General features: G+C 31.0%; 2 protein-coding genes across 2 annotated transcripts; one reads left to right on the top strand and one right to left on the bottom strand.

The window, feature by feature from the left end:
• The first annotated feature begins 769 nt into the window (after positions 1 to 769).
• Positions 770 to 3,984, top strand: LOC132741973 (signal recognition particle receptor subunit beta-like). Its single transcript, XM_060730249.1, has 5 exons — positions 770 to 784; positions 937 to 1,011; positions 1,627 to 1,709; positions 2,760 to 2,819; positions 3,849 to 3,984. Exons 1-5 carry the CDS (start codon positions 770 to 772, stop codon positions 3,982 to 3,984), a joined length of 369 nt encoding a protein of 122 aa, XP_060586232.1.
• An 853-nt stretch (positions 3,985 to 4,837) lies between these two features.
• Positions 4,838 to 20,773, bottom strand: LOC132741975 (hemicentin-1-like). The gene is made up of 15 exons (XM_060730250.1): positions 20,635 to 20,773; positions 19,889 to 20,224; positions 18,309 to 18,638; positions 17,180 to 17,467; positions 16,625 to 16,915; positions 16,107 to 16,397; positions 15,512 to 15,826; positions 14,571 to 14,849; positions 14,099 to 14,392; positions 13,595 to 13,897; positions 13,055 to 13,351; positions 10,424 to 10,553; positions 9,102 to 9,139; positions 8,562 to 8,743; positions 4,838 to 4,971 (listed from the first exon to the last, which is right to left on the bottom strand). The coding sequence occupies exons 1-15, from the start codon at positions 20,684 to 20,686 to the stop codon at positions 4,906 to 4,908; spliced, it is 3,492 nt and encodes a 1,163-aa protein (XP_060586233.1). The 5' UTR covers positions 20,687 to 20,773; the 3' UTR covers positions 4,838 to 4,905.
• Between the last annotated feature and the right edge of the window lie 5,826 nt (positions 20,774 to 26,599).

The raw sequence follows: 26,599 nt of genomic DNA, 5'->3' as shown, positions 1-26,599 counted from the left end.
AAAATTTAAGCCGCGTCACAACAAAACCAACGTAATGCGTTTGCAACCAGCATGTATCCAGACCAGCTTGCACATCCGCGCAGTCTGATCAGGATCCATGCTGTTCGCTTACAAACCCTATTACAAGTAGAGAAACTGACAGCAAACAGCATGGATCCTTATCAGGCTGCGTGGATGCGCAGGCTGGTCTGGATCCATGCTGGTCGCAAACCCACTTTGTTGGTTTTGTCATGATGCGGCTCAATTTTGTCTCATTTGTCTTACAAAACTGTTTCAGGAATGACTAAATGTTATTAATAATCATTTGTAAATATTCACGATTATGTTTTTACATTTTTTTAAAATATAAAAATAATTATGCTGAGCATTGGGTAATTGCAAAGAAACAGTTCTTCGACCTGTATAAAATTTGCCTCATGGTCATACATTTAAAAGCACAGATTGTTTAAGTGTATTGATTAAAAGTTGATTGTAAACCTTTCCCTTATCAGGTTGTTCACTAGCCATGAAATCCTAAGGGTCATTTTGACCAGTTTTGACCAGTTTTACCAACTACAAGGGCAAATACCCATAATTTTAACAAAATTTGACGCTGCAGTTAAAATCCTGAGGGTCAAATCAGGTCTTGGAAATTTGAAGTGTCAAAGCGTCATTTCAAGGGTCAAACGGACACGGTCACCCTGCTCATAGAAGTGATTTTGGACACCTCTATCTACATGTATTACCACATGCAAGGGTCTCTAAATTTGATTGCAAACATGTTTTCAAAATGAGGACGCTCAAGGTAAATGCATACTGTATGAGGGAAAGGGCTATGAGCATTGATTGTTTTGTTCTTATGTCAGAGAGTTTAGCTATTTATGTACAGCCAGTCATTTTGTTACTTATCAGAATAATCAATTGATGTAATCAATTATTAATACTTTATTATTTCAGCTGGTTTATAGGAAATACAAAGCTACATTTACATCTATATCAGCAAATTCTGGAACATACACTATCCCAGATACGGTAAAGTATATGTACTTTTTTTTTTAAAAAGAAAAGAAGATAATGTATAATAGACCATTTATTTTTATTAGCCAATTATGAAGACCTTACTTTTTCCCTAGGGGCCTGCTATATTAAATGACTTAAATAAATAAAATTTCTTATGATTACATTGTTAACATGGTGGAAGAAGTCTTTGAATTCCCATCTTGCTGCATTTCAGACTAAAACATGCACCAAGATTCTTGATTCATCCATGAATTTTGATTTCAAATATGTTTTTGTTTATAAAAAGTCAGACAGTAAAGAATCTATTTCGTGTGATAGATCTTGTTTCATAGTCAATCCGCTCCCACCGCCCCTATCCCCCCACCACCCCACCCCTTAATGTACTTAAAAACACTAATTTTATTCATCAAATTGTACATAATTTCAAATATTTTACTTAACTAAGGCTGGCATGGATTTTTTTACAGAATTACAGATTCTTTTAATCCCTTCAAGAAAACTTGTTTACCTATCAGAAAAACTGAGAATACCAGATCATGCTGTCAGACTGGCAGACCTCAGAGTTAATTAAAATGTAAGGGATTATCAACATTTTGTTGATCTTACTGATTTAATTACATATTTCAGGGTAAAACTTTAAGGATAATTGATCTACCTGGCCATGAAAGAGTGCGACTTCAAATGATGGAAACACACAAAGATCTGACAAGGTAAAATATCAGAAATTCAGTTACATTATTAACTCTTAAACCTTCTGTGTTTGGTGTAATGCCCCGTTTTGAATATAGAACAGTCGGACTGTCCACTCAAAGTTCAAGAGATTTCAATATTAAATAAAAAATATTTTAGCTACCAATAGTATCTTGTCAAAATGCACATATTCTATATACTTGTTTTTTGGTTCCATCTAGCTTACAGAATGACAGCGGTTCTACTCGCGTGCCAGTTTGTGCCTGAAAAAATGAATAGAGATGCACCTGAGGTCTTCTTCTATCAGTTAAGCTGGAAAGTCGATGTATGACCTATACTGTGTTTGTGCACCATAAACCCAACCAAAATAATCTTAGATATAATATTATTACATTATTCTCATGAGTTATTTGGTGGTGTTGGTAGTTTTCACTCTGGATAACTACAGTAAGCCACATTGAATTCACCAGAGCACAGTTCAACCACCACATCATTCCTGGGCAAGCTGTCAAGCAGTTAAACAGTACTAGTTGCCTTCATTTTTGCAAGGTACTGAAAATGCTGTACATGCCAGAGCTTAGGTACAGTGCGAATGACCGTAGAAAGGATTTCATGATCAATCACAGCAAAAGTGACCTGCGCCGTCCCGGAATCAAACCCGGATTGCCCGATTCCAGTCCAAGGCTCTACCTATTGAGCTAAATGGACGGCTTCTTATGAGTTATGGCCCTTGAGTATACCATTTAAGTATGTTAAATGGTATAAACCAGGTAGTTAAAAGTTGCAGTTATGTCATATGAAATATTTTAACAAAAAACAATAACTATAATGTATAATATGTCATTTGAATTGCATATATAACTAGAATGATTATGACTGTGACAGGTCACATGTACTTTATGAATAACTGACATTCTGTTGTAATAAAGGTAATTTTGTGACATTTATTTTTTTGTAGGCGTACAAGTTTGTAATACACAGTTTCTCTGATCCTTTTTAGAATTGTATAGTTTATAAAGAAATGCCTTAGAATGGTTTATAATTTATGCATTATTATTAATTATTTTCAGGGCTATCATGTTTGTTGTGGATAGCTCTAGTGTTCAGAAAGACATCAAGGATATAGCAGAGTAAGATATTTTTTAATTTCGTTTACCTATCAAGCTCTGAAACTATTCTTAACTATCATTTAACCATTGAACTCTTAAGCCATTTGACTGCCTCCGTGGTCGAGGGGTTAGAGTCAATGACTTCTAATCCAGTTACCTCTCTGGCGTGGGTTCAATCCCCAGGAGATGCTTTGGTAGTTTAGTGCAGAGGAAGGTAGTCTAGTACTGGTGTAACTCTCCAAAGATGGTTAGGAAACTACCCGCCTATATGACTGAAATACTGTTGGGAAAAGGTGTAAAATGAAAGAAATAAACAAACAAACTACATATGTTTCACTGTTTTCACCTGTGGAAGGTTGGTTTTTCTACTCAGGTGCCGTCTTGTGCCTTGTAGAGCAACTCACTGCAGAGAAAAAACCTTTTTACAATAGCAATAACAATTCTTCACAAAATAAGACTTCACAATAATTTTCACCTTGCAAGAGCAACACCTCTAACCAACAGGGAAATCTTTGTCTCCTAAGTAGTTGTAAGTAGATGTTTAATTGTATAGTATTTAATATTATATCCAGTATTTCTGTAATTGTTTCACTTTTATTACACTTTAAGGTCATGTTTGTTTCCCCTCCCACTTCCTACCCACAAAAATCACTGGCAAATTCATTGCCTAGCATAAAAAGATATTTTCTTTACTAAACATAGAAGCAGAGTCTGTCAATGATATAGAATAACATCTTTATATATGTCTCATGTTTACGAATTGTAGGAATACAAACCGCCTGAAACCGGGATATATGTTTAATAAAATTATGGTTCTAATTTTGAAGCAGATGCTAAGCATTCAAAATTAGTTTTGAATTCCATGTAATTTTAGATAGCAAAAAACATATTTGGGATAAAAAAAATTCTTCCTACATGTACCTACTCTACCCAATCTGTCATGGGTCACTGAAGGGAAAACAAAAATAATTTTAAAGGTGGCCTAAATATATGTCAATAATTTATTATGTTTGACATGTTATCATATCATGATTTTAAATTATATTCTAGGTACCTTTACACAGTATTAAGTGACAGCAAAATCTCAAGTATATGTCCACCAGTACTCATTGTGTGTAATAAACAAGACTTAACCTTTTCTAAAGGGGCAAAGGTCATTCAAAGTCAATTGGAGAAAGAAATGTAAGTACAGCTTGATTGATATAATATACCCAGTTTATATGTAGACAAATATGAAATTATTATTAAAGGAACTCCACTGAGGTAAAAAAAAACTTATAATATAAAATTTGAAATTTTATATAGATCATGTGAAGTACTAAATTTGTGAATGTGGAAAAATCTGGAATGGATAATGAAATAATACACTAACAATTTAATTCTTTTCCCAATATGATATCAAAAGGTTTGCAAATCTTGCAAAACTATACAGTCCCATCATGCCTAAAAACCTCAGTGGAGTCCCTTTAAAAATGGTGAGTGATTTGTTTTGTGGTACTTCATTAAATAATCAAATGTTTGGTGAGTATTTCTATATTTGGTTGTTGAGTTCCTTGAAATTTAAATTTCACTGCTGAATCAACATTAAGTTTAAAGGTATAAAAAAGTAAGTTGCACCTTTTGATGATTTTAAATACAGAAATTGAACATTTGAAGGTAAAGAAATTAATGACTTTTTTTCAGTGATGAAAAATATCTAAAAACAAAGTGAAATTAACAAAGTTAAAGATTATGCTCTTTACATTTATATGATTTTATAGAAAACATGTATGGCTTGGTGAGAAAAACGTTAAGCCTGACGGGTACTCAAATACCTCAGAGTATCATTTCAGGGCTCTACAAACTGAGCTGTCTGGCCGCTTACACATTTTCATTTTCCTTAATAGTGAACAGTTCTGAACCGTGACACATGTACAATAAAATTGCACAATTGTATCAGATAATCTTTATTTTTCTAAACTTACAGCAACACTTTGCGGGTTACTAAATCAGCCGCGTTACAAGACACATCAGCAGGAAACAATAACACATATCTCGGAAAGAGGGACAGAGATTTTACATTTGCTGATCTTAAACCCATGCAGGTGGACTTCGTTGAATGTAGCGCTCAAGGGAAGAATTCTGAATCTGAACCTGACCTAGAACAGGTGGAAAAATGGCTGGTGCGTGTAGCCTGAATAATAAAATGTATTGTTTGGTAGTTTTTGGTTGAAAACAATTTTGTGGATGATGGAAATATTAACTATTAGATCTTACCAGCACAGAAACTTTGTATGGAATCGTGATTTTAACAAACTGTTTTGAAACATTTAAAGTGAAAAATATATAAATGGAGTAGCAAATATTATCTTGTTTAAGATGTTTTGTTGGAATTGATATATTTTTTGATAATGAGTAGCATTTAGGTATTGGATTTTGTTATTTGTATGTAAATTAAAAAATGGTTGTTGAGTCAGTTTAGGTAATGGATGTAATATGTAAAATCTAGTCGTGAGAATTAAAGAAGTTGTACAATGTAAGTGTCAGGTAATTGTTATATACATGTATCTTAATATGTATTAAAATTAGTTGAACCAATTGGCATGAAACAAGAAGGAAACTAGATTTATTGTGTTCATGACATTTAATATTTTGCATTTTGGTTGACATGTCAATGTTTTATGGAACCTTTTTGAGATAATGTTATAAAACCTTGAATCAGTGATGTTTTAATAACATATTTTTTTTAATTTTTACCATCATTTAAAGCATGTCATTTTAAAGTGGTCATCTCTTTTTAAGAACATAAACACTATAGTTCATGTTGCCATTTATAAAGTCATTAAATTGGTTATCAATAACTTGATTTCTTAAATAAAAGCTTTTGATACAAATTTTAGTTGTTCACCTTGGTTTATATGCGCTTTGTCCACACATCCGTCTGCTTTTGTTGTGTAGGACATAACTCTGAAACTACAAGAGGTATCAACAAGAAATTTTGAAGATAGATAGATCTCATTGAGTAGAAGTGCAGCGCAAAAAAAACTAACTCTGTCTTGTCTAATTTTAGAGTTCATTTTTACACTGACCTTTGTCCGGGACATAACTCTGAAAGTACAAGAGATATCAACAAGAAACTACTCTGTGTCCAAAACCTATAATGGGAGCATCACACGGTTTGGCTGGCTTGTTTTTTTTATAAGCTCATCTGAGCTGGCTTTTGGGATCGTTGAATGTCCGTCTTCCGTCGTTAAAACTTTAGTGATCACATTTTTGCATCAAATGGCATCAAACTTGGTCAAGATATTTGTGCAAGTAATTGCTTGAACGAGCTCGAACATAGGTCATTTCGGTTGAAAAATAGGTCACATGAGCAAAAAATAGAAAAATCTTGTTAACATTCTAGTGGCTACTGTTTTGGTCCGTAATTAGTCAGAAAGGTTATTTTGATGATTTTTAGCTCAAGATTGAATATGGGTTTAGTGACGCACTTAGAGTTGTGGTCCCAATGTTTGTAAATCCAAGTCCAGGATATTGTCCCAAGTTAAAGTTTTTATTCATAACAAATTCCCCTAGTCAATACTATTATTTAATCCTATCGTGTGATGATTCGGTGTATTATACTTTATGCTTTGTGAGCACGGGTTCAAATGGCTGTCTGGTTAAGCACTTGCTTTCCTTTTTTGCTGTCTAAATTTTTTTTTTGTCAAATAATAATTTCAGCCTGCTATTTAGATACACTTTGTCACAACTGTTTTGCAGGAAAACAGTAAAATTGAGAGAGTGAAATATCACGTATCATCACACTTTACACACATTTATATGACAAACAATTTAAACAATTACATTGTGTGTAACTGTAACGCAGCAACATTTTATTTACAAAGGAAAATGTGCATTACTTACGCCAGATCAGTGCAATATATGACCAAAACGAGCAGTATGGTAATAAACGGACAAAATATTTCTTACAGAAAATAAAATTAAAATGAAAAAGCAAACACGGCTGTTAGAACATTACCTTTAATACACCAATTAGAAAGTTAATTTTCAATCTGGCAGCCATTAGGAATGCATCTTTGATAAATAACTAGGGAATTGTGAACTAAAAGAAATTCAACCATGACAAATATTTTAAACAGAAAATAGAATTAGAACAAATAAGCAAACACGACTGCAAGAAAATTACCTTTAAACATCCTCTTTACAATCTAGTAAAAATAAATTTTTAATCTGGCAGCCATAAGGAAGCTATCTTTATACCATGTCGCAGGAAATAAAAAGAACAGAAACATTCTACATGCAGCCCATGCTCGAATTTGAAAAGTGTATTGAATCAGTTTATGTAGTTACGCGAATATAATAAAATTTGTCGCTAAGCGATTCCTCATTGATAATTATATGAACTTCAAGTATATATGCTGTATTAAGTAACCAGTAATTGCTTCTTTTCGGATTACAATAATGGAGGTATATCAAGATTATGACGTGATAAACCTGTTTTAAACGTGCAGTTACTTGTTTCAACACAAATATATGGAATGTTATATATATAGGGGATGGGGGTCAATTCAAGCTTCCATGGTTAATTTATTACAAGTAGATGAACCATATTTTTTCCCCTTGATATAGATTGAAGTAGGCAGTTTAATTACGTTGTGTCAAATTCATTTAATATATTCAAGAGTTGCTACGAAGGAAAATGTCGTCAAATATCAAAGTGTTAAAAATCTATTACAGAAAAGTTCCAATCTTTATTTATATTTTGCGGAATACTTACTTATTGTTCTCTCGTATGTCGTTTGAGTGAAGAAATAATATGGGAGACTTGTAGTACCATTTTCTTCATATAACATAAAAAATAATTATATACCAATGCATTTTGATATAATACTGTTATTTCTTAAGAAAAAACAGAGGTCATTTTGGCAGATGGGGTTATCATAGAAACTGCCCGTTTTTACAAAAACTCTAACCTGTCAATACATATTTTTCTTATTCTTTTTGAATTTACTATGAAATTTTACCTTATATATGAAAATATAGAAAATTCTTTGTAAGAATATCTTTTGATATCTTCATTTATATACATAATTCATGTTTATTTTCCTCATTTTTTTGTTAAGAAATATGAAAAACTTTGAACAGATTCAGATTATTTTTTATTTCATACATAATTGAAATATAATATCATTTATGCATACAATCATGCTTGTTGTGTGTATTAAGCAGTGTTTTGATTTTTTAAGAAAGTCTGGCTGTTTTGATATATACAGTTACCATGGAAACTTTCATTTTACAAAAAAAAAATCCAACACATCCACCTACGTGTTTCTTTTTCTTTTTGAATTTGCCATTAAATTATACTTATCTTAATCATTTATTTATATCTATTTATATATTCTCTGCTAATCTTTGTTATATTGAACCCTTTTGCCATTATAAGCAATATTGATTTCAATATAATATATATTTTAAGTGATATAAACATTATTATATGATATCCAAATATTAAATTTAATCATTTCTATAATAATTTTATACCTCTCAAACTGGGTGTTACTTTTGAATTATTTGTTTCAGTGTCAGTTGCACAGTACTATACAATGAGTTCTTTAACCGTGAATTTGATTTACATTTATTATGTATTCTAATAAAATTTAAGCATAAAAATTGCATTAATTTTTGCAAACAATTTATGCCAAAACTCTCTGTTTAACAAAATGAAATATAGTAACATATAATAAATCCATTTAAATTGAAAGTTCATATTCTTATATTTACGTAGTCGGAAGTTTCAGTAATGGGGACAGTTGTATTGTGTAACTCCATGTATGTATTTGGCTCCCGGCTTGAAGTGTTCAAATGTTCATATTGTACATTGAAATCATCATAATCATTAATATCTCTCCTGCTTGTTTCCAAATCCATGTATGTTGATGAGGCATGGCTTCCGGCAGTAACACCTAAATCAACGATCATATTTATAATAAAGTAATCGTAAATCAACTGTGTTTTTTTAATGTTTGAGAATGTAAGTAAATAAATTGTGTAAATTAAATAAACAACCTCGTCATTTTTTTTGGTATAGTGAATAATAGAAAGTTAACGTAAACCGATAATTATTTAAATAAGATTTTACACAATATATATATATTTAAAGTACAATGTATAACAGCTTGAACAATATATGTTAGCAAGATGTAACTTAGTTGATTAATTCCTAAACACCTTTTTTATAACTTATACATGAAGCAGCAGAAAACTGTTTTTATATGCAGGCAGAAAATCAACCACCCACTTTAATTGTTTAATGTTATTTACCTGGTTTGGGACTTCCATGACTTGAAGATTTTATATTCCTGAAAACACAAGTTTTTGTATCGAAATAACAAAAATAGCAATGAAGACAATTTAACCATATATACATCACATTGTTATAAGATATTCAATATTATGTTTCAATGAAACCTTCGATAGTTTTTTAAACTGTTGAACTGTCAACAATAGTAAAAACCACTGCCACTTAAGCCACTGATCATGGATTCGAACCCTTACGGGTCTTCATAATTATAACACCAGTACTGGTTAGTTCCATGAAGCGGAATCAAAAGTGATTAATATATCAAATGTCAAAAAAAATATATATATTTAAACTAAATTAACTAGAAAAAATGTAAATCTGCAAAGCAAACTGACAAAGATCAAAACTGATCTAATAGGTCAAAAGCCATCTATTACTTGGACAGACTCATATAATAATTAGTATGTTTTTTTAGTTGATAAAGTAAAATTAATAATATATTGAATTTACTCCGAAGCGTCTATACGATTGAACATATATTAATAAGAACAGTCACCAAGTCCCCTGAAAATTGATTCATGAATGGTGGGGAAAGGTAATTGCTTTTCTAATATGACAAAAATTGGATTATAAAAAGCATTCAAGTATTTGGTTCATAACAAATGTATAAAGCACGAATATGACCTTTAAATGAATTATTATTCTTAATATTCATTACATTTTATAGCTTTATTCCCTACATAATGCATATTTACAGGTATGATTATCACCTTAATAATGCAAGATTCGTTGCTGTGATAATAATGACTTTTGATAAGCAGGCTGTTATTAATATCTCAGTAAGAATACGCATTTCATTAATAAACTGACATTATACATTGATCATTAATTGAAATATACTGATAACTACCGAACAACGTGGCTTAATAACAATGAAGACAAATACAAGCAGTTGAGAATTTACTACCGCTCAAACCGGTGCTACGGGGCGTGAAGGATGTTGCACTATTAATTATCCCTCATGTACAGATTCAATCAAACCGAGTCTGTAATTCTCTTGTAATTTTGTTGTGATTAATGCTTCCGAGGGATTACTTTGTTTCCAGATTTTTAGATGGTTAAGCTAATTTAATCTCATCGATACAGCCTTATGTATATATATGTGATGCCTTCAAATGGCCTTTGTACAAAGAATTGCTGATTTTGACTGAAAGGACTCTTTCTTAATAAAAAAATGATGATTTGATATTTTTTTCACAAATTATTTTTCTATGAATGTTATATATCAAACTATAATTCAAAGATGTGTATTGTTTTATCAGAAAAATATAACGTCAAATACTTGAATCGTTTGTATCCGAAAAAGGACACAGCAACAACTGCGAGTGTAATAACAGATGCACCGACACCAACACCAACAAATGCCCCAGTGTTTGAAGATTGCATGGCTTCCTTCGTCTTCTTATGGCTTGCTTAAATTGAATGATTGTATATTGTTTTACGATATCTTAGATAATTATATTAATATAACTATGCAAAATAAATTATGTACGATGTTTATCGTCATTATAGCATCATCTAAACATTAAATTAGTCAAACTAAAGTAATAGTCACATGATTTAATAAAAGTTAATAAATACTAATTGACTTGTCAGATCTTCGGGTTTCGAAAATATAATGCATCCTTACGATAACTGTTAACGACCACTCGAAAATCCAAGCTAAAGGGAAAGAAATGGTTTTGTTCATAGTCGTTAATAGCCTGAGTAAGTGTTTGTGATTTAATTGAAAGTATCAAATGCAAAAAAAATCCATTATGGGGAAGAACAGTGCGTTGTTCAAATGCGAAGCTATTAATTTCGAACCTCTAAACGATAATGTTCAATATTTTACCATAATACATCATATGCATATACATGTATATGCAGTGTACAGTGTACAGGTTACAGAAAATGCAACACAATATAGGCAGCTTAGCGTACACACGTATTTACTATCGAATATGGCAAGTTTTACGTAAAACTTTCCATTACTTAAATTATGGTAATGATGGCGCACGTCATAATTTTGACTTTTTTCATCGACAAAACGTGGTCTTATTTTCGACGAACATTTGATAATTTGTAGAACTGATTGCAAAGAAATAGTTAACGATTTTAAGGATTCTTGCTTGTTCATCAAAAAGTATAATAAAATGATATTTAAGCAACAGGAAAAAAACAATATATAAACAATTTACCAAAATAGCGCCTACGTTTTCTTAAAAAAAAGTTTAATTAACAAGTGGTTTCGGGAGGAATGATTCACAAAGCCAAGTGATTTACTAGAAAGAAACATACATATTGAAAATTGCTTCTAAATCACATAAATATTGACATAATTGCATTGTATATAAACATTTTTGACATGATTTCAACTACTGCAAGTATTCAATGACATAATGAACAAGCAATTATCATAGTATTGCAAGCAATCCATAAGTCCCCTACCGGTAAGAGCCCAAGCAACATTCTGAAGGGCCATTGGCCATTCACTTAGGTTCCTATTTTAAGTAAATTTGTTGAAAAAGTTCTTTAAAAGTGATCACAGGAAACAGTTTTTATGTACAGACAGACGGACTGAAGGACACTCTAAAGTTATTTTTTAAACATCCCTGTTATCAAAATATAACATTTTTAAAATCCTATCATGATTGAAGAAGTTGGAGTAAAAATTACCAATTTCTCAAAAAAAAGTCTAAGTTCAAAAGGGGCATAATTCTGGAAATAGTCTTGCTAGAGTATTGAACACTCACAAATGTTGAGTGATAATAAGAAACATTTATATGAAGTTTGAAGTAGATACATTAAGAAAAAGAAGTTAATAAAAAAAAAACAATGTTTTTTTCATGAAAATTTTAAGTTCAAGGGAGGTAATTCTGATAAATTTTGTGCTAGAGTTGTGAACCTTGTCACATATGATGTGGTTGATGACAAGCAACTTATATTTAAAGTTTGAAGAAAATACCTTAAGAAATAAAGAACTTATAGTGAAAAAACTTAAAAACTAGAATCAGAAATCTTGAAATTCAGTCTATTTGTTGCCATAGCAACCAGAATTTTCAACATAGGAAGATAAGAAAAGGATGTGCATAATTTCCATACTGCCATCTACCCATATGTCGAGTTTCATAAACATATTTTCAGTACTTTTTGTGTTATCACTGGATCCAGGTTATGTGTAAAATTTGCCATATTTTCAATCTATTTGTTGCCATAGCAACCAGAATTTTCAACATAGGAAGAAAAGAAAAAGACGTGCATAATCTCCATACTGCCATCTATCCATATATCAAGTTTCATAAAAATATTTTCAGTACTTTTTGCGTTATCGCGGGATCCTGGTTATGTGTAAAATTTGCCATATTTTCAGTCTATTTGTTGCCATAGCAACCAGAATTTTCCATATAGGAAGAAAAGAAAAAGACGTGCATAATCTCCATACTGCCATCTATCCATATATCAAGTTTCATTAAAATATTTTCAGTACTTTTTGCGTTATCGCGGGATCCAGTTTTGTGGACGGACGGACAGACGGACGGACGGACAGACGGACAGACGGACGGAGGGTAAACCTAAAGTCCCCTCCGGTAAACCGGTAGGGGACTAATTAAATAATAGCCTTCATGTGGTAATTTCATGGTATTTAGTGCGCGTCGAAATGACGATATGACTTGCGCCATCAACTCTCTACCACATAGTTTCAAATGTATATTATTTGTAAATCGTCTCATCTTTTATACACGACAATACATTACAGAGATCAGTATATCATTTTGCATGCGTTTACTCTTTTTTGAATATGTTTAAGGTAATTTCTAGACCCAATCTCAACATATTTCGACTTTACTTGTAAGATGACATAACAAGATTGTTAAAATATTACTGTACTTTCTCTAAGTGTTTAAAGTAGATACATAATATGCTTAATTACCTTTAGTTTTAAAATGAAGACGTTCTGTGTGAAATGAATTTCCTTCCATGTTCTTTGCAAACATTTCAATTGCATACACTTGCAGACTGGAAAGGTCATTTAAAGTATAAATCATAAAGATATCACCGTTATCTTTTATTGATTTGTTCAACCATACATGTTCTTGCATCATTTTGTAGATTATTACAAATGTTTGTTGAAATCCTCCATTAAAACCAGGACTCCATGCTAATGTTACCGATGTATCTGTAACTGAGTCGTTTATTACACGAAAGTCCCTTGGTCTCTCTGGTTTATCTGTAAATTCATATTAAAAAAAAACTCATAAACCAGTAAATTTCCAGATTTACCTTCAAACATAGTTTGAAAGTGCAATTTTTTAAATTGCAATATACCATGCATGCAAGTGTGAAAAGTTCATTGAATACAACCAGTGTAATATTTTCACGGTACTAACTGTTATATTTTAAGTATATTAATATTTCAACAAGATTTATTCAAATACTTATAATACACCAAAAACAACATAACTGTACTTACCTGTGGCTTTCAGTTCATAATAGTGAGTATACACTCCAGCTGAATTTTCAACATTTACTTTATAAAACCCTAAATCTTGTTGAGTTGTGTTCCTTATAGTAATATTTGTTTGTAAATCATTTGAATGTACCGTGTATTTATTGTCATTATTAGGAATGGAAACATTTTCCTTGAACCAACTGAACATTGTTTTGTTTGGTTCATCAAGATAATTCCAAGCTTTAAATAGTAGTGTTACATCAACGTTCAGAACTGTTGCCACTTTCATAGCACTTGTGTCGCCAGAGGATGGTCTTGGTCGACCTGCAGATAGGAAATATATTTCACATTTGACGTTAATGTTTATATTAGTAATGAAATTTTACGTTCAATGCATTTAGACTTTTTATATAAATTCTATGTACAGGTATATTAAATTCTCATAATAACAGTGTAAGTTTCACTATTATATACTATTGTCAGGGATTTAAACTTGCATTGATTAAATAGCATTCGAATACTTACTTTTAACGATTAGAATAAGCTTTTTCTGTGATGGTGTGCCTCGTGTGTAGTTGTTTCTTCCGCTACAAATATATTCTCCGGCATCTTGAAATGATGCATTACGTAATATATGACGAGCAATATTTGACTGTGATACTTCAATAATGTAATCACCCATTGGTGACATTATTTTTAAATCTGATGTAGGATTGGCTTCAGCAAAGCATTCAAACGGTAGGTTTTGATTTTCGTTTACTACAAAGGTTCGACCTGAGCCTACCGTGGATATCGTAAATTGCTTTATTTCTGATGGAACTGAAATAAATAAGGAGATTCTAAAAACATGACAGAAAAATAACCCGGTCTAAATATATTTGTCTATTTTAGAAAACTTAGTTATGAATGAAAAATATATTTATTGTAAACTTCTAAAGATTATCACATTATCACATATGGATCATTTGTCATTTTAAAAGGCATGTAAATATCTTACAGAAAACATTTAGATGAAAATATTTTCTTCTTTCAATTTCTGAAGAACTACCGATTGTAGGATGCATTTCAGTTATTACACTACAGGTGTAGTTTCCATCGTCTTCTCTTGAAACGTTCTTGAAAGATAGCTGTATGTTGTTCCATCGATTTTTGTCATTAAATCTGGACCATGCAATTGTAGAGTTTGAAGGATTTCCATATACTATCGGACATAATATTTCAAAGGACGATCCTTCAACAACACTAATATCATATATAGCATTCACAATAGCTGGATCTGTAAATAACAAATTATAGTTTTTAAACAAACTATTTAATTAGAGAAATTAGAAGATTTATTGTGAAATACCGAAACAATACAAAAGATCAACAATATAAAGTGTCCTTTAATATAAATACGATGTTAACGATGAGAACACCATGTTCAAGGTAACGTAGTTTTATTATATTATAACACAGCATTTTTAAACGTATGAAATTATCATTCTCGGAATGAGTCGTTGAACTTTGTGTTTGAGAATATATCCAAGGCGTAGATCATATCAATACCAACAAGTGATTAAAAAAACAGCCACTGAATTTTTATGGCTTACGTTTAAATTATTGAAAAATATTTTCTTTTAGACTATGAACAAAAACTACTGAAAATGGGTAATAGTGAAATGAAAGTACAAATAAAAAGAAATAAGTTGTGGGCAATTCAGTAAGGAAAAATATCATATGCAATGATAAATGTTGCTTTAATGATTTTTCTACAAAATGTCATATATGCGAAATGCAGCTATACCGATGTGAAGAAATCAAAAGATATTATCAACATAACTATATTTGATTATCTAAATTTAGAAAATGTTCGAGATAAAATATCCCGTAAAATATTTTCTACCCTTTAATTTTAAGTGTTTGATAATAAGATAAAGTACTGAATTATATACTTACATAATATGTTTAAAATTATTTTTGAGTTACTTTTCCCTACTTGAATTCTGCCAATTGATCTCTCCATAATATTTTCAACGTTGCAAACATATGTCCCACTTTCGTGTCGACTGATATTCAAAAATTTCAAAATGTTTGTAGACTGTGTTTTAAAGGATTGCTCATTTATCCATTTATAAGTTGGTAATGGTTTACTTTTCGAAAAACATGTCACATTGATTGTTTCTGATTCAATAATACTGACAATTTCGTTTTGAACTTGAACATTGTCACCAGTATAGTTTGAGACGTGTATTGTAGGAAGACTTGGAGGATCTTGAATTAAATGAAACGTAATGAGATTTATTATCACTGCAATTAAATATTTTGATTTTTTTTGCTAGTAGTGTGTGTAAATGTTAAACCGCATTTGATTATTATAACTATAGAAATGGCAAATATATTCAATCAAATGGCAAACAAAATGAATAAAATTAACTAACACTTAAGTATGCTTGTATGTGCAAAACTGAAAGAATTATATTTTTTATACTATAAAAACTTTAACTACATTGTATGTGTATATTTTAGCAAGGAAACTATACACCAAACTTACAAAAGACAATAATTGAAAGAGATGCTTCCGATTTCGAATTTATTTCATTTTGACTTGCAGTTTCTTTCATTACATTTGTTGCTCTGCATGTACTATTTTTGTCCAATTGGATGTTAGATATACTCAAACTCGGATTGTTTTTGTTATCATCCCATATGATGTTTGGGTCAGGATTTCCATTGACATCGCAGTAAATGGAAAACGTATCATTTCTTACTACGTAAACTATATTTGATTGAATGAGCTGTCCACTAGAGTTTTCGAATCTAAACTTTGGATCGCTTGCAGGATCTGAAAAGAGCAAATAAATTTACATTTTACATATTTACATTTACCATATTTTTTGAACGAGGTATGAAATTAAAATATGTAAATAAAACAAAATTTATATAACAATTAACGATAAACTTGATAAATGTGATGAAAAAAATTCAACTTTAGTTATCATGATATCTTTTGTTAACAAACATAAACGTTTAAGCTAATAATTTTCACTGTCATCATAGCGTTTTACTTACACAGTATTATTAGATTGACTGATGATGAATGTCTCCCGTCTTTGTAAGAATTATTCGTTCTGGTCATTCTATTCGACGCCTTGCATTCATAATAACCCTGATCACTTTTTTGGACGCTTACAATTACTAACGTATCACCTTTCTTAGACATGCCTGGGCCAGTCCATGTGTAGTTAGGTAAAGGATTACTGTTGCTATTGCATTCCATAAGTAATGTGTTGTTTTTAATAACACTAACATTACCAAATACTGTTGTTTGTTTGATCCTTAAATAAGGTTTGCTCGGAGGATCTAAAAGAGATATAATTGATGAATAGTTAATCAGACTAATAATGATTACATTGCATTTCAATTTGTGATGTATATAACAATTTTTACAAATTTATTCTAATTGTAATAAACTAAGGACTCTTTTTTCTGTTGAAACTCACATTTTCCCAACATACGATATCAATATCACATTTTAATATTAAAAAACTCTCTTCAAATTTATAATTATTGATGTGTTTGCTTGAAATAAAATGTTTTCAAAAGAAGGTGAATTATTTAACTTACATTGTACATCAATATCGATAGGAGTTGTTCTTCTCCAGTTGTTCATTTGATGTGACATGCAAGAACATACACTATAATTCCGTACAGCCATCCATTTTACTGTGCTTGTTACAGTCTTATCTTGAGTACTTGATGTTGTGTCTTTACTGCCGAAACAGTCCCAGTCCAACGAAGGAAGAGGGTTTCCACCGGTCACTGAACAAATAAACATACCCGTGTCTGACTCAATGACACGCAAAGCTTTACTAATGTCAAAGTCATGTATCATAGGATATTGTGTCGGGGGATCTGAAAAAGACCGTAGGCGATAATTGATGTTATATTTTAAGGAAATCTAAACCTTAATTTTAAGAACGAGTCTCTCAAATTCCTCAGTTTATTATTATAATAAAGTAATTGATGAAGATGATAGCTTATTACTTATTAATTATAAAAGGTTAAACAATAATTTCTGTCTTATTTGATTTTGCCCTTTAAAGACGGATATGACTTTAAATAAAATATCACGAATTATTGACTGAAGAAAGTATTTAAAACAAAAATTAAATAAATGATGTTAAGCCCGCTGGTGTGTAGTGGTCAGCACACTCGACTGGCAATCCAGAAACAGGTTCGAATCAGGATTTTAAGTATTGTTTATTTGTGTAATGCTATGATGTAATCAAACAAAAATTTAAGTATATTATCTCTAGAATGTCATTTTCTTGTTGTAATGTATACTTAATATTATTTTTAATCAAGCAGTCGGTAATTAAGCATTTTGATCTCTCGTTAATTTCCATAAAGTTCATGACTGAAATTTGCTTCTATACTTTCTATGAAAAGGTTAGGTAAACATTTGTTTTGACCTCCTTGTGTTTGATTGTTGATGCATAAATTGGGCACAACGTTACATGACAAAAATATGATGTGGTCAGATTCAGAAATAAAAGCAAAAACATTTAGTTTATCCGGTTAAAAGTATTCGGATTTATTGGAACTTGAACAACTTAAAATCTTTCCACAGTAAGATGCTTTACAATTAGAAAAATGCTTTGATTGACTTTCATGTACCAAGTTAAATCAAACTTTTGTAAAACACTGAAACAACTGTTATTTCAGATCACTCATTGAGTGTGAGTGAACTTACATGAAATATTTAAAAAGACTTCTCTGCTTGTTATATCAGCATTATTCATTCCTGTCCACACTTCACAGTACAGACGTAGATTATTTACAGTTCTATTTGGCCTAAATTCCAGTATACTCTCAGCAGCCATAAGATCATATTTTGCACCAACGTAGGTTGTAGAAGAGAAAAGTGTCAGATTATCTACAACTTCGATTTTACTATTACGAAGATACCATTGTATTCTTGGAGCCGGTCGAGATGCCGAAGTTTTGCATGTGATTTTTTCTGTAATATTTTCCTTCATATATCCGTCACTTGTATGATTCAATATCACATTTGTCGCAGGAACTAAAACATATTTTTTTATTACTGGCATTAACAGTTATGTATACAAATACAGATTATAAAAAGTTGTTTTGATACTGATCATAGTTTGAAATTCAACTGCCTGGATTTTATCTTTAGAAATAGATATAATACCATTTATTTTCGTTATTTTTCAGATTTTATTTTTAAAATAAACTAGTCATTCAATACTATAAGATTGTTATATGTATGTACGAGTCATATATAATCATTATTGTATTCAACAATTAGAACATTGTCTTCTTATTTCACACAAACCATATCTAAGAAAAGACTCTTTGAATTAAAGGAAATGCTCAAAGTCAACAGTGTAATTGTATTATATTACATGTATATTAAAATTATAGAATGAATACAGTCCGGTACATTACTGCACTGATAAATTTATAATGATATGTACAGAAAAGAGTAAAATATGGATTTGATACAGATTGTTTGGACTCGTAAAATTATAATAACGCAAGACGAAGATTATGGACTTGATGTTTTGGATATTTATGATATACATAGAAATATAACATGGTACAAATGCCGAAAGTTCATAGGTAACTTTTGAAAGCTTGAAATAATGATTGAATACCTTTCTTGCCTATGGAAATATCATAGATGATGCATTACAATGTATTTTTCGATTCAGTTTTTAACATCAATAATTTCTAAAAGACAAATTAAAGACAAATATTCATTACTTGAAATAATATTTGAAATAACAATTAACAACTGTTAGAATTGACAATAAGAAAAACAGTAACAATTCTTTTAGCACGCAATGTTAATATGCCTGTACATCATAAGTGTCAAAGGGGAGCGGTGGCCTAGTGGTTAAGGTGTCTGCTTCTCAACCCAGAGATCATGGGTTCGAGCCCTACTCGGGTCACGACCATGTTTATCCATATGGCACCAGTACTGGTTGGTTCATGGAAGCGGACTCGAAAGTGATTAATATAAGTTGCAAGAACTTGTTTCGCAATCGAGCTTAAATAAATATGTTTGAACCATAAGTGTCAATTAAATCTATCTAAAACGGTCATTAGAATACATTTGGTACGACTATTTACTTTTCTGCTATATATCTTCGAAATTCAGACTTTTCATAATAATTGAATCGTTCAAATGACCGAATTGTTCACATAGTAGCATACCGCAGCTGTTGAATTAAGGTGAAGAATAATCAGTGACATGTTAAATAATAAATAAATATTTTTGTGATATTTACATATATTAATCATTACCTGATACTTGAATTACGACTTTATTACTTCTTTGATTAAAAGTCTCCGAACATATCCATTCAGCGCCATGTTGACTACGGTCTATTCTTTTAAGAATCACAGCATAAGTTCCATTACTGCTACATACACCGCTAAATAAGTCACTGTCATTCAGAAACCTCGTTGTGATACATCGATTGTTTAGGTTATATACGTTTGCGACTCCAGTAATCTGAGAGTTTTCCCAACGCGACTCTATAAGCACTGCATTTGTTTTTGAACATGTAAGTATAGAACTGGAATTTTCAATGACATTTAGCTGAGCCGGGGTCAGCTGAATTATGTTCGTCCATACACCTGTGTAACGTACATACTACAAAGATTATTTGTTATAAAATTTAAAGTGGTGATCAAGGCATTAATTAAATATCCCACTGTTAAAATAGAATTACCTTATCTATGTTAGCAAACCAAGAAGCATTGCATTGTTTGGTGTATTGGGTTAAATTAGAATAAACTTTAATTTTATTTCAAGCAAATTATAATGATAAAGATTTCAATTTTGCTTGACATGAATGAAGTTGAATTGATTTTAAATGTAAACTGATATTATATCACATTATAATACAACTAAACATTCCACTTTATTAGACTTTATTAGACTAAGTACTAATATATTCAGAAGTTTTCACAAATGTCAAATATAAAAAAACTGGTTATACAAATTAATATAATGATTTAGCCTTGTCGAAAAACAAATGACTTACCAGTGTTAGAGATTGTAAATATGAACAGCACAAAACGTCGTTGGGTGTGCATTGTGAGATCCCTTTTCCTGACAAATTATAATTGCAAGATTCTTTTATGTGTGATCGGTCGAACCGTTGTATTAAATTTATTCTGAGCATAATACCAAAACTGTTCATGGGAACTTGAAATAAGACAATGAGATAGTGGGTGACTAAACATCTTGGAAACGACAACAAAAGAAATACCCGCATAGTTCTTATTATTACGTTATTTTATGTTCATAAAAAGGTTAAGATAATCATAACCAAAAGTTCAAACAGGTTTGCAAGGTAAAAGAAAGCTACACGGACGTTCACATATGTTATGGTTAAGACCTTAATTACACTGTTTAAATACAAAACAATACTTCAAACAATTATGACTTACGGTAGCGCAATATTGACTAGATATAACACTAAACGATAAACTAGGTCAAGAACGGGATGATATATGTTTTTGAAATACCTCTTGTTTGATGTATCCCATTACGAAATTTTACATTTTTTTAAGATTACTCGGATTAAATCTTAATAAATAACAGTAAGGAAAATAAGCAGTGTCAAACGACTAAAGGACACACACATGAGCGCGCACGCACGCATACGTCGTACATACATGCATTAACCAAATATTCTTAAATTAGATACATTTTTATGTGTTCATTATCTAACAAATTTACCATCGACCATTTAATTTTGAGAAAGTCTTTATAAAGGTCTTTGCTTTAGACTTTATTTGTGAATATTTCTTATTCGTCTTTGTGATTTTCTGTACAAACTGCGGAAGTTAATGTTAATACAAATTAAATTCACAGCAAATATTTACAAATGTAATAGATACATAATCCTGTTTCTATGAATGCTTTGGTCATACATCATTTTTAAAAGACAATAATTTATGAGAAACGAGTTGATTCAAAACTAAGACAATTGGTATGTAGCATCGTCCAGTGTACATCTATGTAAATTATGATAATCATGCTGCCTTTTTAAGATGGCTACGTCCCGGTGTTATGTGTTTTTCCAAGACTAAGGTCGCAATATAAAGCAAACAGTCGTACAATCCTAATATCATGTGACCTGCTTTGATCTATCAATTTAGCTGTTTATTTTTCAAATTTACATACGATTGAATGTTTTCTGTTTTCAAGTCGAAAATAAACAAGCTGGCTTCAAAAGATGAGTTCATTCATTGGGTCAAAAGATTTTTTCAAACAGTTCAAAGAATTGACACAAATTTGAAAAAAAGTTTTTTTTTTCTTACATTTTGATCCTTCCGAAAGGGTAAAATTCGTGAATTGTATTTTTAAAAGTTAAAAAAAAACAAGAATGAAGCAAGCTAATTTTAATGTAAAGGAAATTGTTTGCTAGTAAGATATTGAAATTAACGAAAGAAATCGTTATTTTTTTTATCTAAATGAAAGTACGCATAAGATACAATTTATTAAGTATGATGATTATTTATTCTGTATCAATAGTTTAACAAATATGTATTTGTCAGAATTATGAAATAATCTATTTTGTAAACATTTATGATTAAAGAATCGTTCATAAAAGATGTGCATGTCCCATCTTGAAAACGACATTTATTAACTGTCTAAAATAAAATAATTTGGTTTAAACAATATTTTATATCAGTCAAATATATATACACAATGTATTACCATAAAATGCAAAAAGGATCGAGTAAAAAGCTAGAAGCTTTTTTTTTTAGAAACTCTCTCATTAAAATCATTTGGAAATAAATGATGATAAAATTATGTCGTTTAACAGATAAGCAAATACAAAAACATAATGTAATATGTTTGTTTACTACTAATTTCTGCTGTATATTCTGTTGAAAGGGACTTCATTAAAGTGTAGTGAAATGAAGGAACTGGAAATACTTTATTTCGAGAGGTGAGTATCGTGTACTATTTGATAAAAATTCTGACTAACAACTTAAGCGCCAAATTTCAGATCATTTACTGAATCCGTTTTTCCTTAATAATAATTTGTAATAATCTAAACTGACCCAAAATTGAAAGGCGTTTAAACGATTTTAAAGATATAACCTGTTTTGAGTGACCATAAGTTTAGAGTAAATGTACCATGTTTATTAATTTAATATCTTCATTATTATCATTACCACCATTTATTAAAAACTATAGCTAAGTAAAAATTTAATAACAGATGGTATATATTATTCTATTAACAAAACCTTGTTTGTTTATTAATCTATCTATATATCCTAAACGATTGAGAGATGGTAAATAACATTGTTTGTTTAAGAAACTCTCTGAAAAAATGATCATTTTAGATTTGTATTTGTCAATACACATATCCAAGTGACCCTTTACATTGAAAATAAATATCATCTAAACATATGACCATCCAAAACTTGAATACGGTGGCACAGAATTGACATGTGTTTGCTTTTATTTAACACGTGTGGACGAAATACAATGTCGTGCGCACGAGTTGCCAAATCATACGCACGAGATAATTAAATGGTGAGCACGAGATACTAAGTCGTGCACTCGAGATAATTAAGTGGTGCGCACGGAATACTATGTCGTGTATCATGTTACGAGGTCACTATCCTCGGCAAATAAATCAGACATTAATTTTGACTAAGTTATGACCCTTTTTATGCCCCCAAGTTTTTTTTGTTTTTTTTTTTAGTATGTATATTTTGTATGATAGCTTTACACAATCTAACACCATTATCTTAATCATAAATATAATGTACATACAAAAGTGTTGGACCAAAAGTTATACCAAAATTATCTAGGGACCTCCCCTAAGGTCTATCTTGTTGGCTTAATGGTAACATAATTATTAAATGTGGATTTAATAAATTCTAAGATATTTATGAAGTAAGCGATGATATAAGTTTCATATTTCTAATTGGTAAAAAAGAAATCGCATAACCTAAAAAAAGATTTAATAAATGAGATCAAATGTAAATATAATTATCTGGAGTGCACGACTAAGCAAATCGTGCGCACGACTTAGTACTCGTGCGTGCAACATGATATCTCGTGCGCACGGGATGGTTAAAACACACATATGCCACCTCTGTGCCACCGTACTTCAATGCTTTATCGAATCATTGAAAGTTAGTTGTTCGTCAAAAAAGCCCTTCTAAAAACTGATTAATTAACCGTTATGAGAAAAGAAAAAGATTATCTTTTAAAAGCTAAGAGGAATATGCCTATAAGTATTTTCACCAAGGAGCCCTTCTCAAATATTATTTATTGACAGTTATCTCTTAAAAACTAAAAGGATATTCCGATAAGTAATTCTCAAAGTAGCACGCGTAGGACAAACATGAGTAGGAACTTTAAGTATTTATTCTTAACGTTTCTCTTTCTTTTTTTGCGCAGTCCCGTCGGACAAAAATGTCAATATCAAGAAAAGTGATCACTACCACCAAGGGGAATACATGTACTCCTTTAAGTATACTTTACTCATATACTCTTCATTCCTTTTAAGTTCAGCCGGAGTCTCCCTGTAGATTTAATTCTTCCACGACCAATCTAATTCCAAGGATATGATTTTATCAAAGTAGAAAACTAACGATGAACGATATGTACCAAAATATTTCTACAAGGAACATTTGAAGATTGAACCTTTGGTTGAAATAGCATTCAGAGTTCAGCTAAGAGTAGCATTAATTTAACTATTTTAAAAGGCTTCATTTAAGGAACATTCCATGCAAATTGAATTACTTCCTGAGCGACTTCGGAAACAGAGCAAACATTGTAAACAGGTGAGTTAATATATATATAACGTCAAATAGTTGCAGAAAAACATGCCTTTTTTAAAGTATAAGACAATTTGCTTCTTTATTTAAATATTTCACTAGGCAAAATTGAATAGGTGTCGTTTAATTTTAAATGTATCAGTAAAGAGCTACTTACGATAAAGGTATCCTAGTTTATAAAATCACAGTCAATGTGTATATATATATAAAAAAATACTTAACCATAACTTCCTGATTAGGACGTTTTGTGTAAACAATATTTACATATACATGTACATTATAAACCTATAGCGATAGTGTTGAAGGTGATGAAACTATAAATTACATAAATTTAAAGCACCCGATGCCCTATGTGATTTTTTTGTCTTATCAATGATTCATAACAAAAGAAGTTGACACATAATTCATATGAATCGGAATACCTTCTACATTTTATTATGCTTCAGGTGTCATTAATATGTTTGCTGAAATACGCGTTTGTTCTTTATTTACTTCCTACATTATTGTTGTTGACACTTATTACGCACTGCATCTTGTTATAGATAACTGTGTTATATAATTGAGCATAATGTTTGATATAGACCAGGGCGGTGAATTTCGGTCCAGTGACATCTTTAACTTTGTAACGTATAATACATGTTTATTTTCCAATGAATGCATAATAAAGAGTTTTCTGGACGAAGGTTGCTAGTTCGAACCCGAGAGGCCATTATACATCGCAAATCAGTCTTATACAAGAAGAAAATACATTTTTTGTAATAACTTTTTTATTTCTTTTGGCGAATAATTTCCATCATAACTGGGTATAAAAGCAATTTAGGAACTTTAAATACACATCATATTTACTCCGACAACGGTCGCAAATAGAAAAAACGTTATGTTAAATTTCAGCTGAGAGGAGTAGTCAAATATGAAATTTTGCAGAATTAACATAATTAAAATGCACCGACAACGGTTTCACGTGTTATGTATGTCCGATAATTACACAAACATTTTTGATGTCCTTTGAATCATATCATAGTGTTGCAAGAGCACCGACAACGGTTGCATCAAGCAATTGACTAATGTCTATTCGATTAGCAATTGACTGTTATTTAGGTACTCCGTCGCCCAGCATAAAACATGTGTCCCAATCATGACGAAGCGTTGTGATAGCTGACTCCTGAAATGTAAAACAGGCACAGCAGAAAAAAGGGTTGCGGAGGGCGGGAATTTAAAAACCTAGATTAAGATTTTAACAAAAATTTTAAAATATGATCAGCAGCTACCTTTCTCATAGAGTTCCAGAACGAAAAGGAAGCAGCGGGCTCTCGCAGCTCCTTATATATAGTGTTCTAAATATAGCTCTCAGACTGAGCATGCGTATTGATACGCAGTAAAACTGATCGATAGATTAAGACATGTGTCATTCATGTAAAACAAAAGAGTTTAATCTTGAATGATTAAACCTTGATATTATTTTCCAATGAATGCATAATAAAGATCGAGTGTTCTGGACGAAGGTTGCTGGTTCGAACCCGAGAGGCCATTATACATCGCAAATCAGTCTTATACAAGAAGAAAATGCAACATTTTTTTTGTAATAACTTTTTTATTTCTTTTGGCGAATAATTTCCATCATGACTGGGTATAAAAGTAATTTAGGAACTTTGAATACACATCATATTTGCTCCGACAACGGTCGCAAATAGAAAAAACGTTATGTTAAATTTCAGCCAAAAAGGGACTCGAAGAATGAGAGTACCTTCCGCCAAAGCGGTTTAACATAACGACTAAACCCAGCCACGTTGAAAACTCTAGAAGTTAATATTAGAAACCTGATTTATATATAAATTGTTTAGGAATAACTAACAACCAATACTGATAAAAGTGACAAATCTGTCTTTACGTCACTAAATCACATCGGGAAGATAGGCTGAATGAATAAATGGCCTCGGAAATATTATTTAGCATCAGGTCATACATAAGAGCATTCAAGCAGACAATGACAACATATTTAAGATCTAGGTAGGTGCTGACTTTAATATCAATGGTCTAAATAGTGAGGTCAAATTAAGAATAAAACAATGAATTAGGACCGAATCTGGTGGTTTTAAAAGTGGATAAGCGGGGTGGTCTTAATTCTGGATCATGTAACCATTGATATAAAGAACAGAAAATTCCATTCTTTTAAAAATGGTCTTAATAGCGGGGTGG

This window comes from Ruditapes philippinarum, unplaced genomic scaffold (assembly GCF_026571515.1).
Source record: "Ruditapes philippinarum isolate M1 unplaced genomic scaffold, ASM2657151v2 ctg4851_1_1_1_1, whole genome shotgun sequence".
NCBI classification, from domain to species: domain Eukaryota; kingdom Metazoa; phylum Mollusca; class Bivalvia; order Venerida; family Veneridae; genus Ruditapes; species Ruditapes philippinarum.
The sequence above is the reverse complement of the archived record's forward strand: the minus strand, read 5'-3'. Positions and strand labels throughout refer to the sequence as shown.

What these genes read in the sequence shown, in the direction of transcription:
- LOC132741975 (XM_060730250.1), bottom strand. Translation starts at nt 20,686, where the DNA reads ATGCACACCCAACGACGTTTTGTGCTGTTCATATTTACAATCTCTAAC. An exon ending in TCTTTCAATTATTGTCTTTT is followed by an intron (nt 15,827 to 16,106) that starts GTAAGTTTGGTG and finishes ATTTAATTCAAG; the next exon opens with ATCCTCCAAGTCTTCCTACA. An exon ending in TTATGAACTGAAAGCCACAG is followed by an intron (nt 13,352 to 13,594) that starts GTAAGTACAGTT and finishes ATGAATTTACAG; the next exon opens with ATAAACCAGAGAGACCAAGG.
- LOC132741973 (XM_060730249.1), top strand. An exon ending in ACACACAAAGATCTGACAAG is followed by an intron (nt 1,710 to 2,759) that starts GTAAAATATCAG and finishes AATTATTTTCAG; the next exon opens with GGCTATCATGTTTGTTGTGG. An exon ending in GACATCAAGGATATAGCAGA is followed by an intron (nt 2,820 to 3,848) that starts GTAAGATATTTT and finishes ATTATATTCTAG; the next exon opens with GTACCTTTACACAGTATTAA.